Source organism: Hordeum vulgare, chromosome 6H, assembly GCF_904849725.1.
Source record: "Hordeum vulgare subsp. vulgare chromosome 6H, MorexV3_pseudomolecules_assembly, whole genome shotgun sequence".
Classification (NCBI taxonomy): domain Eukaryota; kingdom Viridiplantae; phylum Streptophyta; class Magnoliopsida; order Poales; family Poaceae; genus Hordeum; species Hordeum vulgare.
This window is the reverse complement of record NC_058523.1, coordinates 475,972,215-475,986,486: the sequence shown is the minus strand read 5'-3', so window position 1 is coordinate 475,986,486 and position 14,272 is coordinate 475,972,215. Positions and strand designations below refer to the sequence as shown.

At 44.7% G+C, this 14,272-nt stretch overlaps 1 protein-coding gene across 1 annotated transcript; it reads left to right on the top strand.

Annotated features, from left to right (window-relative positions):
- The first annotated feature begins 12,408 nt into the window (after positions 1-12,408).
- Positions 12,409-13,816, top strand: LOC123404258 (fatty acid desaturase DES2-like). Its single transcript, XM_045098177.1, has one exon. It carries the CDS (start codon positions 12,411-12,413, stop codon positions 13,557-13,559), a length of 1,149 nt encoding a protein of 382 aa, XP_044954112.1. The 5' UTR covers positions 12,409-12,410; the 3' UTR covers positions 13,560-13,816.
- The last annotated feature ends 456 nt before the right edge of the window (positions 13,817-14,272 follow it).

Here is a 14,272-nt window from a genome sequence, read left to right as displayed (position 1 = left end):
TCAGAGTGGTTGGCAAGAGAGGCGACCTTGCGTACCAGCTCGAGCTTCCGTCAACCTTTGCAAATGTCCATGATGTGTTCCATGTTTCTCAGCTTCGGAGATGTTTCAAGACCCCAGAGCGCAATGTGCATCTTCAAGACATCGACCTTCAGCCTGACCTTTCTTATCGTGAGCATCCAGTTGCGGTTCTCGAGGCGACTGAGCGCAAGACCCATAACAAGACTGTCAAATTTCTCAAAGTGCAGTGGTCTCACCATTCCGATAAATAGGCTACGTGGGAACGCGAGGATCACCTCCGTTCCGAATTTCCTGATTTCTTTCAGTCTTAGATCTCGAGGGCGAGATCGTCTTTGTAGTGTGGCAGAGTTTGTAGTGCCCTAGATGTAATCCTTCCATATTTGGAACCTTCTCTATGTGGGTCCCCCAAGTCAATGCTATGAGAGAGCCCATGCTCATTATGTCATGTGATGTCACCTTATTAATCACTCTTCCTTTGCATGCATCCATTCCATATCATGCCATGTGTTCTTGTTGTTGCATTGTGTTCTTGTGATTTCATGTGTTGCCTTGTGATGATGTGCATGTGGTGTATAGCTTGTGTAGGGTGATGCATGTGATAGTATTTGCATAGGTTTCAAACCATCCTCCCTCTCTCTCTAAATCCTACTCTATGTCAAGTTGCACTTCTTCCTTTCCCCTTTTAAAAATGCTCATGTGTTAGCTTTGATTTGTGGTGGTTGAGAGATGTGAATTGCTGGTTTTGAATGGGTGTTTTAAAGGTGAATCTTGATCTTATTTTAGTTAAATAGGTCATATTTTATATGACCAGGGGGTATTTTCTTTTGAATTTAACCCAGTAGTTTTTGCCTTGTATTATTTGTTTTCTTTCTGGGCTTTCTTTTAAATAGAACAGGTGCATGGTTCCTTTTCTTTTTCTGGCGCACTAAGTGGGCTCCCTCCCACTTAGCGGCACATCTCCCCCTCCCTCGCGCATAGGAGCCCAATCCCGCTCCTCCTTCTCCCACCTGACGCCGTTCCCTCCCAGTGCGTTCTTTTCAGTCTGGCAGAGAGAGAGAGAGCAGTAACGCCGTGCACAAACGTCGAGGTCCCCCCCATATAACGTGGCGTCCGTGCCTTCCCCCTCGCATAGGGTTCCTCTCCATTCCCTCCTGCCGCCGCCACCTCTCCCCATCTTCATCTCATCTTCTTCCTCCCTCTTCTGGTAAGTTATGTAGATAGACCAGAGAAGGTGCCCGCGTATACCCCGCCGTCATCGTCGTCTCCGATGTCGTACGCCATGTCCGAGAGCTCGGGGTGGTTCCCCGCGATCCATGCCCGGCGCTAGGAGCCCCGGGGATCGACCACACCGACGGCCCCGACCACGTCAACGGCGAGTTCCCAGTGCTCCTTCCCCTGCTTCTGTTCTGCAGTTCCGGAGCTTCTTCGTCGTCGGTCTTCTTCCCCTCTGGCGCTTCTTCCTCCACGGACCGATCCCCTTCTTCCTTCCCCAAGGTGAGGAACGTCTCCCCTGTGCCTCTCCCTCTTTAGATCGGTTGGATCCGTCGTGTGCTCGCGCGTGCCTCCCGTATGTTGCAGTTCGTCAGGCCAGTAGATGACGTTGTGGAGCAGTAGCTTGGTGCGCTAGGTGTTGAGCAGCAGGGCTTCTCCCCCCTCGTACTGGTGTGTAGATGGGCAGTGGTTCCCTCCGACGTGCAGTAGCAGCAGGATGCGGCGACCTCCCTGTCACCATGTTCCCTGTCGAAGCAAGCAGCCGAGAGAGTTGTGCGTGTTTCTTTTCTGTCAAGTGCTCCATACATGTGTTTAGCAGTAGCAGGGCTCCCTCCCCGCGTAGCCGTCGAGCACAGCAGTAGATGGTTCCCTCCGGTAGCGCAGCAGCATCAGCAGCCATGGCAAGATCAGCCCGACGGCCTCCCTGTCGCCGGTGTTGTTCTGTAGGCAGAGCAGAATCTCGTGTCGCTTACCTTGTTTCAGTTCCCGTCTCTGTCAGACCTCGAGGAGTAGTGTAGTGGTAGCACATTGTGGTTGACAGACCCACGTCGTGGGCTCGATCCCCTCGGCGCCCCTTTTTGATTTTTTGTCATGGATTCTCAGCACAGTAGCCGCAGGGGTAGACCATACCTTGTATGCACCCTCTCTGCAGTCGAACCAGTGACTTGCAGCAGAGTGGTGAGGCTTTGTGTGTTGTGCATGTTGGAACCAGGAGCACTGGGCTTCGAATCCGAGGGTGACCCCTTTCTATTTTTACCTTCTTTCTATTTATTTTTTCCTTTGCATTGTCAGTTATGCTTGTGCCTAAGCCAATAGGTGACAAGTGGCATTTTATTTTGTTCCTTTTGCTTGTTAGAGAAGAGGCAGATTGTGGTGTGTATGTGTGTTCATATGTGAGGTGGTGTATGTGTTCATATGTGTGTATGCATGGTGGTATGTATGTGAGTGTGTGGTGAAGCTACCTCAGGTGTGTGTGTAGGTGCACTAGTGTCTTGCTTATGTGGAATAGGTGATATGATTGTGTGCATGTCATGGGGTGCTTATGGTGTGAAGAACACACCCACATGAACATAGTTCATGAACTCCCTAGTTGTGAGCATGTGTATGTGATATGTTGTTCCCATCTAGTGTTACTAATTTAGAGACCTACTACTTTGTTTTGAGCAAGATCATGTTTGAGGTGTGTAGTGGAGTGGATGTGTGTGTGTGGGACACCCCACCTTCACAAGCAAAACTATGCACCTTCACAAGCAAAACTATGCACCTTCACATGTCCATATGTGAGAGGGCATGGTGATTTGTATGTGTGGATAGCTTGGTAGAAGTGGTTGTGAAGTTGATGTGCATGACACAAACATGGGGTTCAAACCCCCATGTCACTTTGTCATTGTGCACTTGAGCTCTACCATGTAGTAGATGATATAGTGAAACTACATGAAATGATGCCCTATTCACTAGGCATGATTTGGAGTAGTTTCCTCTTCCTTAATTTGTGGTCACTTGTTCCAAGTAAGTGCCCATATTATATATGATTTTAGGGTAGAATATCCCAAGGAATCCAGTGGTGAAGTTAGTTTTGCCATTAGGATACTTCATGGAGTTGACATATTCAGATGTGTTGCAAGTTTGCTCTTTGTTTCCATGGAATAGGTGGAGCCCAAGGGCATGAGCTTTTGTGTGGTAGTAGTAGGGGTTTTGCTTTACACCATGGTGGTGTCATTTATCACTTGGTGTTACTTGTGTGCATGTTATGCCTAGACAAAGTGGGCATGTGGCTGGAAATTCCAGCTTAGTGAAAATCTGGAATTTTCACTAAGTCTGAGAATCTGGAAACATTTTCTTCTCCTGTAGATGAGGTTGTGCTGGTCATTATGTTGTGATCTAGACTTAGTTTAGTGCTAGGAATTTGGACCTGATATGTTTGTGAAGCTCCCTGTCAAATTTCATCCCATTTGGAGTCCTGTAGGTTATGTGTTGGCTGCTGTCAAAAATCTTCAGAACAAAGACAGAAAGTCAGGTGCAGGAATTTTCACTAAGTCCCCGAGATCTGATAGTTTTGGGAAAGTTTGCAACCATGTGTCTTCCTGTGTTTAATTCCTTTTCATGTGATTCTTGCTTGTTCTGATAGTATTCTTGTCTAGCTAGAGCCACATATATTATTTGTCATATTTGGAGGGTTGTAGCTATGTTGCATGTAGCTCACAAAGTGCTAAGATGCAGATTATGGCAGATTGTGTAGTATTGTCATTTTGATGTTTGTGAGTGCTTAGCTAATGTTGTGGTGTTCTTCCATGCTCCAATCCATTCATGTTGGGTTGTTGTATGTCTTGGCATCCTGGGAATACCAGATTTGTACCATTTGAGTGTGTGGTGTTGATTCTTACACGTAGGGCTTCTTATCTGATCATGTCATTCTCATGCATGTCAAAATAGCTTAGGCTACAGTTCTGTACAGAAACTTGTGGCAGCTTCCTTTGCTTGTGCTAGTGATAGAAATAGTGATGCATACTCATTTTTCATCTCATGCATCATGTGCTCGTTGCATCTGAGGTGTTGTTGTTCATCGGATGTTATTCTTATGTTGGGTAGCACCGGGAACGGAGAACGAGTACGTGGATTCAGGAGAGTACGTGCAGGATGAACAAGAACTATTCCAAGCTGAGGATATCACAGGCAAGATGATATGACCTTGATTCCATCTCTAGACTTGTTATGCTAGTTTGCGTTTCCATGTCATATTGCTCGCTGCCTACCACTGAATTAAATTGCCTCTTGATATGCCATGAACCCATACACTGATCCCCTCCTAGCAAAACTTGAATGGCTAAGTAGGCTTTGCTCGGCTACTAATGTTAGCGTTGCTAGATGCAGGTGCTTTGAATCATGTGATAACATGGGCTTGATATCATCATCTTAAATTCTGTTATTTAATTAAATCACCTATATACTTGGTAAATGACGGAAGGCCTAGCCTTTTGTCGGGTGCTTTGTTCCGTTATTGCCGCCTCAGTTACCGGTTACCGGTGTTTGATTCCATGATGTTCGCTACTAACACGTTCGGGGTTGTTATGGGGACCCCCTCGATAAATCGCGTAGTGCTAAGGCTTATCCGGCAGGACCCAACATTGGTGTTAATTTGCTAATCACTTAATAATTAACAGCATAGGGAATAGCTACCCCGAGGAATTTAATCAACAACCCGGGCCAGTGCTCCTCATGAGTGTTGGTACAAACTGGGCAGACTATGGGGCCACCACAGGGCAACCTGAGGTTGGGTATATATGTAGTGCGACTCATCCGGCGTGTCCTGAGACTGAGATACGCGGCTCTTATCAGGGTCGTCGACACGTCGGGACGTCCTGCTAGCCTTGCCTTACCTTAGCGATATATCTTGCATATAGGAATCCCAGTGAAGCTTTGGTTTTCCCCAAAGTTGAGGTTTTCCTCTAAGGAATCCGACGAGATCACGAGATTCGTGATAGAGGATGACTTTGCGGCCTGTGTACGTTTGTGATGGACTAGTTGGAGCACCCCTGCAGGGTTTAATCTTTCGGAAAGCCGTGCCCGCTGTTATGTGGCAACTTGGAATATCTTGTTAACATCCGGTATTAGAGAACTTAAACAAAAGCTAATAAAATTGCCAACTATGTGCGTAATCGTGACTGTCCCCTCGAAGATCTCTCGTCGATCGGGAACACGGTGGGGTTATGAATGACGTAGGTAGGTGTTCAGGATCACTTAGTGATCAATTAATTGTCGACCGCTAGAATAGTCCACCTTCATAAATGCTACGTAAGATAGCCACCAAATCAAGCTTAGAATGTTGCAACCTTATACACTTCACCTTATCCTACCTAATAACTTGACTAGTTCTGGCACCAAGGTCTTAGATTGCTGAGTCCCCGTGGCTCACGGATTCCTCCAAAATCCCAACAGGTTCAGGTACCCCAGAGACAGATGATCCCAACGGCACTCAGCTGGCGTGGCAGTAGGACGAGGAGACAGACCGCCTTTACGTGAACTATCCAGAAGATTGAGGCGTGGTCGTGATCGTGGGCCTGCAGGCAGGGTAGCATAGCATTTCCATGTTTTGTAGTCCGTAGCGGAACTACCTTGGTTGTATGTGTGTTGTACTCTGAGATATTTATGAGAAGGCAATTGAATCCCTGATTGTCTGTCTTTATTATAATGTATGTGATGTGTTACCCATTTGCGAGACGCTTAGATGCGCTCCTTTCCAATTCAGGGCCTCGATCCCCAGATCGAAAAGGACCGCATCTTGGTCGTTACACCTAATGCTCGGAATGGTGATGAACAAGATGATTCTCTTTTATCTATATATGACCCTAGGACATGGGATAATCTTGACAATCGTAAAAGGGATATTTTAATTGAAAAGGGGCCGGTGAGAGAATTGGGCCTGGAGTTCCCTGATTTTGAAGGTAGACGTTTTTCATATGCTTACTATTCTAGAAAATTAGCTAATAAAGAGGTTATGGATAGAAAGTGGTTGGTTTACTCTAAATAGTTGGAAAAAGTTTTTTGTTTTGCCTGCAAGTTGTTCAAATCAAACTAGAGTAGGTCTTTGCTAGCGTCTGATGGATTAATGGACTGGAAGCGTCTCAGTGGAAGACTCCAAGAATATGAGAGCAGTATAGAGCATTTAACAAACATGAACACATGGAATGATGTAAGGTTGAGGTTAAGCAAAAATCAAACACTTGATGATGACATGCAGCGGGAGATTGCAAAGGAAAAAGAGCGGTGGAGACAGGTTTTGCTAAGAATAATTTCTGGAGTGAAGTTTCTTGCAAAACATAATTTGGAATTTCGAGGAACAAATGAGAAGTTGTATGAAGATAATAATGGTAATTTTCTAGGCACGGTTGAAATGATTGCTGAATTCGATCCTGTGATGCAAGAACATATTAGGCGCATTCAAACTAAAGAAATACATCATCATTATCTTGGCCACACTATTCAGAATGAGTTGATTTCTCTCCTTGCTCACACCGTGAAAAAGGTTATCTTACGCACCATAAAGGATGCCAAGTATTTCTCTATTATATTGGACTGTACCCCGGATGTGAGCCATGAAGAGCAAATGACACTAATTGTGCGTTGTGTCAATATGTCAAGTAACATTTCGAGAGTGGAGGAATTTTTCCTAGAGTTCTTAAAGGTTGATGACACGTCAGGGTTGGGTCTTTTTAATGTATTGATAGATGCATTGGATTCTCTTGATTTAAATGTCGCAGATGTGAGAGGGCAAGGTTATGAGAATGGCTCTAACATGAAGGGGAAAAATCAAGGTGTTCAGACTCGGTTGCTTAAGGTTAACCCCAAAGCATTATATATGCCATGTGCATGTCATAGTTTGAATCTCACTCTTTGCGATATGGCGAAATCTTGCGAACAAGCTATTTCATTTTTTGGTATTATACAACGTATATACGTACTGTTTGCACATTCTACTAAAAGGTGGAAGATTTTGCTTGATAATGTTCCAAATCTGACTCACAAAACTTTATCTAATACTCGTTGGGAGAGTAGAATAAAGAGTGTGCAACCTATAAGGTATCAAACTGCACAAGTAAGATCAGCTTTGAAGGAACTAGAGAAGTATTCTACGGATGATCCAGCTGCAGTAAGTGATGCTCAATCTTTGTTCAGTGCACTTGGGAAATTTGAGACTTTAGTTGGTATGGTTATTTGGCATGATATTCTATTTTCTGTCAATATGGTGAGCAAAAAGTTACAGGAAAAAATTGTGTGCACCGATGCTACTCTCAAACACATTGAAGGAGTGATTTCATATTTTGAGAAGTACAAAGATGAAGGCTTCTATTCTAGTATTGAGAGTGCCAAAGTCATTGCAGAAAATATGGACATAGAGCCAAAATTTCGTTCAAAACGTCAAAGTAAAAGGAAGAGGCATTTTGATGAAATCAATGATGTAGATGAAGATCCACAACTGTCGGCTATTGAATCTTTCAGAGTTACTTACTTTCTTGTCATTGTTTACACTCCAATTGCTTCATGGACTGGTCGATTTGAGCAGCTAAAGGCATTTGAAAAGGTGTTTGATTTCTTGTTCAACTCAAACAATCTGAAGTCCTTGCACGATAGTAATCTACGAAAATCATGCGCTACTTTTGCAGAAACTTTTACTCATAAAAAGTCACATGATGTTGATCTTGATGATTTTTTTCTCCGAGTTAAAAGTGTTGCAAGTAACATTGCCGGATGATTTGATGTCAGCACCAGAGATTCTTCAATTTTTTACAGCTGTAGACTGCTATCCAAATGTGTCAGTTGCCTATCGGATCCTCTTAACTGTACCAGTGACCATAGCGTCGGCTGAAAGAAGTTTCTCTAAATTAAAACTGTTGAAAAATTGTTTGAGGTCAACTATGTCACAAGACAGATTGAATGGCTTGGCTATGTGTTGTATTGAGAAGGATGTCTTGGACAAAATTGATCTTGATACTCTCATCAACGATTTTGCATCTAGAAACGTGTGAGGCCTTGTTTGGTACTAGTGTATTTTAGGGAATTAATGGAGATTATCCCGGTCAAACCCCTAAATCCCCACATATCCCATAACGCCATTTGGTTCTAGTATATTTGTCATATTTCATCCCCATATTTCCCCACAAATCCCCAAATTCTAGTGCATTTTTCTCAATACCCAATACACTATCCCTACCTAGTGTATTGAGGATAAATGGGGATTTGAAGGGGTTGGGTGAAGGCAGGGGTTTCACCCAATCCCTGTGGGGATTATCCCCACCAATCTTCTCAAAAACCCTAGTACCAAACAAGGCTTGAAGAAGATTTTTTGTGAAGCACTGAAGTATTATTGTCCATGAACTCATATGAAATTCGTTCTTATTTGAGGTAATTAAACTAGCAGCGAATATTATTTCTTAAATTTTGCTACTCTTTTATTTATAGTCGTCTCTAAATAACAATGTGTATTCGGATGTAAACTTTAATATTTTACGCTTATATATCTATAGATGTGTACATATATTATCTATAGGAGTCCATTTTTTAACTTTGTCCAAAGGCCTCGAAAAATATAGAGCCAGCCCTGCGTCCAAGACTACACAACGCCGTGACACCGCGTGTGTCATGGGGCACATTCGAACGGCCAAGCAAGGCTGGAACGATGCCACGGTGTATGTGTGTCGTTGGCATAGTCGAAGGGCATCGCCCAGCAGACCAAACCAAGGCATTGCATCGTCGACGCAATCGAAAGTTATCATGCATCCGAGACTGCACAACGTCGCGATACCACGTGTGTCGTGGGATACAATCAAAGGTTGACGGCGCCACGGCACCTGTGTGGCACCGACGAGATCGCTGGACACCACCTAGCAGAGACACACAAAGAAGCACTCAAACACGAACCACACGAACACCGATGAACATGAAGCCCGCTAGAAAGGGGAAGACAGCCACCCCCTAGACACGGCCCTCCTCGGTGGGAGGAAGCCGCATCCATGGCCGCCACAACGAAGCCATGAAGCTCGCCAACCAGAAGGACAAGCGTCCAACGTAGCTAACAGCAGGACAAGGGGGATCTCCCCAACCGTCCACAGGTGCATCCCACATGGGGAGCATAGCAAGCCGCATCCATGACTGCCATCTGCACACCAGGGAAACGTCGACCTGCGCAGTCGTAGCAGGCCGATAGACGGGAGAAGAGGTGGTCAACAGCGATTTGTACAGTGCAGTTATTAAAGATTTGCAGATTGTAGTATAGTAGTTTTTCTTGCTGTGAAACATAAGCGAGAAATTCTATTTAGAAGCGCCGCATGAGGGCATGTACAATGGAGGCATCACCTTGGTGCTGCCCCAGCCTTTCCATGTACATAAATGTGTTAGAGCATTCATATGAAGTCGTATCCACCCAATGCATGGTTGCCTCATTGTTAGGCCCACACAACCACAATTAATCTTTCGTCATCCACCTTTTACTCTATTTCCAAGCAATGGCTGAAGGTCACACACCATACAGAGCTATGCATGTCTATATTTTTCTTCCTTCCTCTCTCCTTTTTCCTCTTTTGTCGGGGAGGAGCCCGACTCCTCTGCAGGAACCCGCTTGGCCCTGCAAGCTACACCATATTTCATTTTGGACCACCCGAACCGACGTGGACAGATGGGGCATCTGTCCACGGTGTAGCGTTGGTCATGCCCTGATGGACATCCCGTGCGGCGGCTTGCATGCTCTCTTCTCATGCATGCATGCAATGATGTCATGAGATTCGTTTTAAATGATCGGAATTCAAAAACTTTTATCTCTTAAACCGTTAGTTCGATCGATGATCCGTTTTCGCGGTTTACTTTGTTCCGATGAAATCTTCAAAACTAGATCCCATGTCGACATGTTTTGACAACTTTTTTTTGCTCGTACTTGTCATATTAGTAAGTACTTACTTGTCTGATAAAAATAACTTAACCGCCAAATTTTTTGGAAACTGCATATAAATATGACATCTAGACATAATCAAAATGGGAAGCACAAACAACTTTTTTAGGCGATTACGCGGAAAAATATGACAACTCAACATATTTAAAATCGGTGACCACAAAAAATCTTTTTTGATCATCGTTTATAAATATGATAACTCGGCATAGTTAAACTAACAAGCACACAAAATAATTTTTTTGGTAAAGTTGTATGTAAATATGACAAGTTTGCATATTTAAATTGGCAAACACAACCTATGACAATGCTTTTATATCATGTATAATAAAAACTGTTACATGATTTTGTACGAAAAAACATTAAAAGTGTCAATTAAGTTATTTTTTCAGGCAAGTAAGTGGTTAATAATATGGCATGTGGGGTAAAAAAATATGGCAAGTATGAATGAAAAAAAAAAGTTAACGAAACAAGTCGACATGGGATCTAGTTTCGAAGAACTCGTCGAGAGAAAGTCAATGGTGAAAGCGGATCATCGATTGAATTAACGGTTTTGTAGATAAAACTTTTTAAATTTCAAAATCAAAAGGAATCTTGATGACATCATTGCATGCATGTAGCAGTTTTCATTGTACATAATGATATCATTGCATACATGCATGCATGAGAGAGATACGTAATGAGTGATTAAGAAAAGATTAATTTTTGCATTGGAATGTGATTAAGTGAGCCGCCGCACGGCAAGACGCAGGTGCGGCGCCGCTTCCTAGCGTTGTCCAACATAAGCTCTTTGTACAGTACAGTTATTAAAGATTTGCATATTGTAGTAGTAGTTTTTCTTGCCGAAAACATAGTGCTTTCTATGTACATGTTCATCTTTTCAATCTGAATTTTCCAGTCAATTCAGGATTTTTGTTTATCAACATCATGGATGATGCATGTCTTCTATATTGGATTGCAAGCACTTCTTTACATTGTTGGCATATATCACCTACAGTGTTCAAGCAGTTGTATTTTTGGTTAAATTTCGAATGAGAAGACTTGGCTTGCATTTTCAGTTTCAGTTCTTTTGTTGGCTATCCACGTACAGCTAACGAATGCCATGTGTTGTCATGAATGAAAGCCGGTCCAGTCCAACCTTTCATTTCTTTTGGTGGGGGTGGGCGGAGGCATATCTGGCGCAGCCTCATTTGACGTACAACTGCAGGTTTTCTATTTGGAGATTGATCTGCGCCGGCGTGCCGGCCGGCCGCGCACGGGTCGCTTGATCCATTAACCCTCGCGCGTCCGCATCATTGGATCTGTATGCAATATTGTTTCTCCTGATGCAGTAAAATTTGTCGTGATGTATCAATTTTTTTCAACGGTTGCAACAAAAAATGAAATTTGTAAAAAATATATATATACGTGATCGTAGCAAAAAACGAATATGATGATGCGTGGTATCAAAAATCAAACGCCGGTTGTAACAAATATCTACGTGAACGTGTATGCAACTTTTTTAGTGAACGGTTGCAGCAAAAAATGATGCCGGTTGTAGCAAAAATTAACACGGTTGTAGCAAAAGTAAAAACATCGATTGTAACGAAAAATTCGACGAACTGGAGTTGCAACCAAATGTATATGCAGCTTTTTACTAGACAAATATAACAAATTTATACGAGAAAAAAAGTTGCATTAAAAATGTTTGTATCAACAAAATACACGATTGCAGCAAATTTAACGAAAAAAATGCTGCAAGCATCTGCCAGCGAGGCGCGCGGCCACGCACGAACGCGTCGGATGGAAGTGTTTCCTTTTTATTGGGTCTAAAATTGGACTGAACCTGAATTGGAGTTCGGTTGAGTGTGAAGCATACACTTCTTATTTTTTTGGCAAGACAGGTTTAGCGCAGCCTCATTTAACAAACATACATAAGAGCGTCTTCAACATACGTTGCGCTGCTAAAAAAATTATACAACGTTGAAATGGTATTTTTTTAACGCGTTCGAAAGTGTTTGATTCGACAGACGCTGTAAAATTATACGTTTAATCTGGCGGTCCCACCTGCAGTGACTAGCGCACACAATTCGACGTCTTAAATATGTAGCCCGGAAGACAACGCGTCCAATATTTGCAACACGGACGCTGACGTTTTCTTACGCGCATTTTATTTTACAATCTCTATTAAAGCACTGTTTTTTTTATCTCCGACGTACAAAAACAGTGGTTTTTAGCTCGCGAGGCCTTTTTTTGACACCTGTTGAAGATGCTCTAACACACAACATTCAGCGCAGCCTCATTTGACAAACAAATATACACACAAGGCAGAATATATCTTCGTTCTTGAATGATATAGGAGTACTATATATATACCTTCATACGCACCGTCTGATCATACCTTCATACGCACCGTCTGATCATACCTTCATACGCACTGTCTGATCACACAAGGCAGACACTCTTGTGGGTTTTCAGCAGCATCATGGGTGCCGGCGGCAGAATGACGGAGAAGGAGCTGCGTGGCCGCACAGGCGCCGTTGAGATCTTCGAGCGCGCGCCGTCGGACAAGCCGGCGTTCACGCTGGCCCAGATCAAGAAGGCAATCCCGCCTCACTGCTTCCAGCGTTCGGTGATCATGTCCTTCTCCTATGTGGTCTATGACCTCGTCATGGTGGCGTCCCTCCTGTACGCCGCGCTGGTCTGGATCCCAGCACTCCCGATCATGCAGCAGCTGGGCGCCTGGCCGCTCTACTGGTTTGTGCAGGGCTGCGTCATGACCGGCATCTGGGTGATCGCCCACGAGTGCGGCCACCACGCCTTCTCCGACTACTTGCTGCTGGACAACATGGTCGGCCTGGTGCTCCACTCGTGCCTGCTCGTCCCCTATTTCTCGTGGAAGTACAGCCACCGCCGCCACCACGCGAACACCGGCTCCATGGAGAACGACGAGGTGTACGTCCCAAAGAAGAAGGAGGCGCTGCCATGGTACACCCCCTACATCTACAACAACCCCGTGGGGCGTCTGGGGTACATCGTGGTGCAGCTCACCCTCGGGTGGCCCATGTACCTGGCGCTCAACACCTCCGGCCGCACGTACCCGCGCTTCGTCTGCCACTACGACCCCTACGGCCCCATGTACAGCGACATGGAGCGCGCGCAGGTCTTCGTCTCGGACGTCGGCGTGCTGGCCGTCTCCTTGGGCCTACTGAAGCTCGTGTGGGCCTTCGGGTTCTGGTGGGTGATGCGGGTCTACGGGGTGCCGCTGCTGGTCGTGAACGCGTGGCTGGTCGTCATCACCTACCTGGCTCACACCCACCCGGCGCTGCCGCACTACGACTCCACCGAGTGGGAATGGCTGCGCGGGGCGCTCGCCACCATGGACCGCGACCTGGGCGTCCTCAACCGCGTCTTCCACAACACCACCGACACCCACGTCGCGCACCACCTCTTCTCAAGCATACCGCACTACCACGCCATGGAGGCCACCAAGGCTATCAGGCCCGTCCTCGGCGACTACTACCAGCTCGAATCCAACCCCATCGCCAGGGCAACATGGCGCTCCGCCAAGGAGTGCATCTACGTCCAGCCCGAGGATCGCAAGGGAGTATTCTGGTACACCAACAAGTTCTAGCTAGCGCCGCCATCATCCTTTCCTACCAAGTAATAATCGTCGTAGTTCAGTCGTCCGTGTTGTCGCTACCACCTAGTGCGTGGGATGTCGTCGGTTGTTGTTTTCCCCTGCGCTGGCTTCTTCTTCGGCTTGTTGTTTGGGCTGGGTAGGGCCATGAAAAAACTTGTATCTTCGTGTGTCCTCGTGATGATGTACAATAAAAATTGCCCACGGCTGCTTTGCTTTGTGTGGTTGTATTCTCTTTTGAACCGAGATACCTGGCGAACGTTACTTTTCTTGTGAGGGTGCCGAACGATTTACTTTTCTTGCGTAGCCAAGCACATGAAGGGTGACGCTGATCATTGATCTACTTCCTCCGTCTTAAAATAAGTGACTTAAAAATGACTCAATTTTGTACTAAAATAATGTAAAATTAAGTCACTTATTTTGAAATGGAGGGAGTAGTTTTTACTGCAAGCAGTGATTCTTTTCCTACTAGGTGCATTCTCCAAATTATTAAGTGTGTATGTGTGTGCATATGAGATAAAAGTGATGATGTCACTAGAAGATTTCATTAAATTTGAGAATCAAAATGGTTTCATGGCCTAAATGTGGATCCCAGTCAAAATCCGTTTTCATCATAAAATTCATCACGGTAAGATTTTTAAAAGTAGATCCCATATTGATATGTTTCGATGATTTTATTTTTGGATCAAAATTTATCAAGACTATAA

Coding starts and splice junctions, on each gene's coding strand:
- LOC123404258 (XM_045098177.1), top strand. CDS start 12,411: ATGGGTGCCGGCGGCAGAATGACGGAGAAGGAGCTGCGTGGCCGCACA.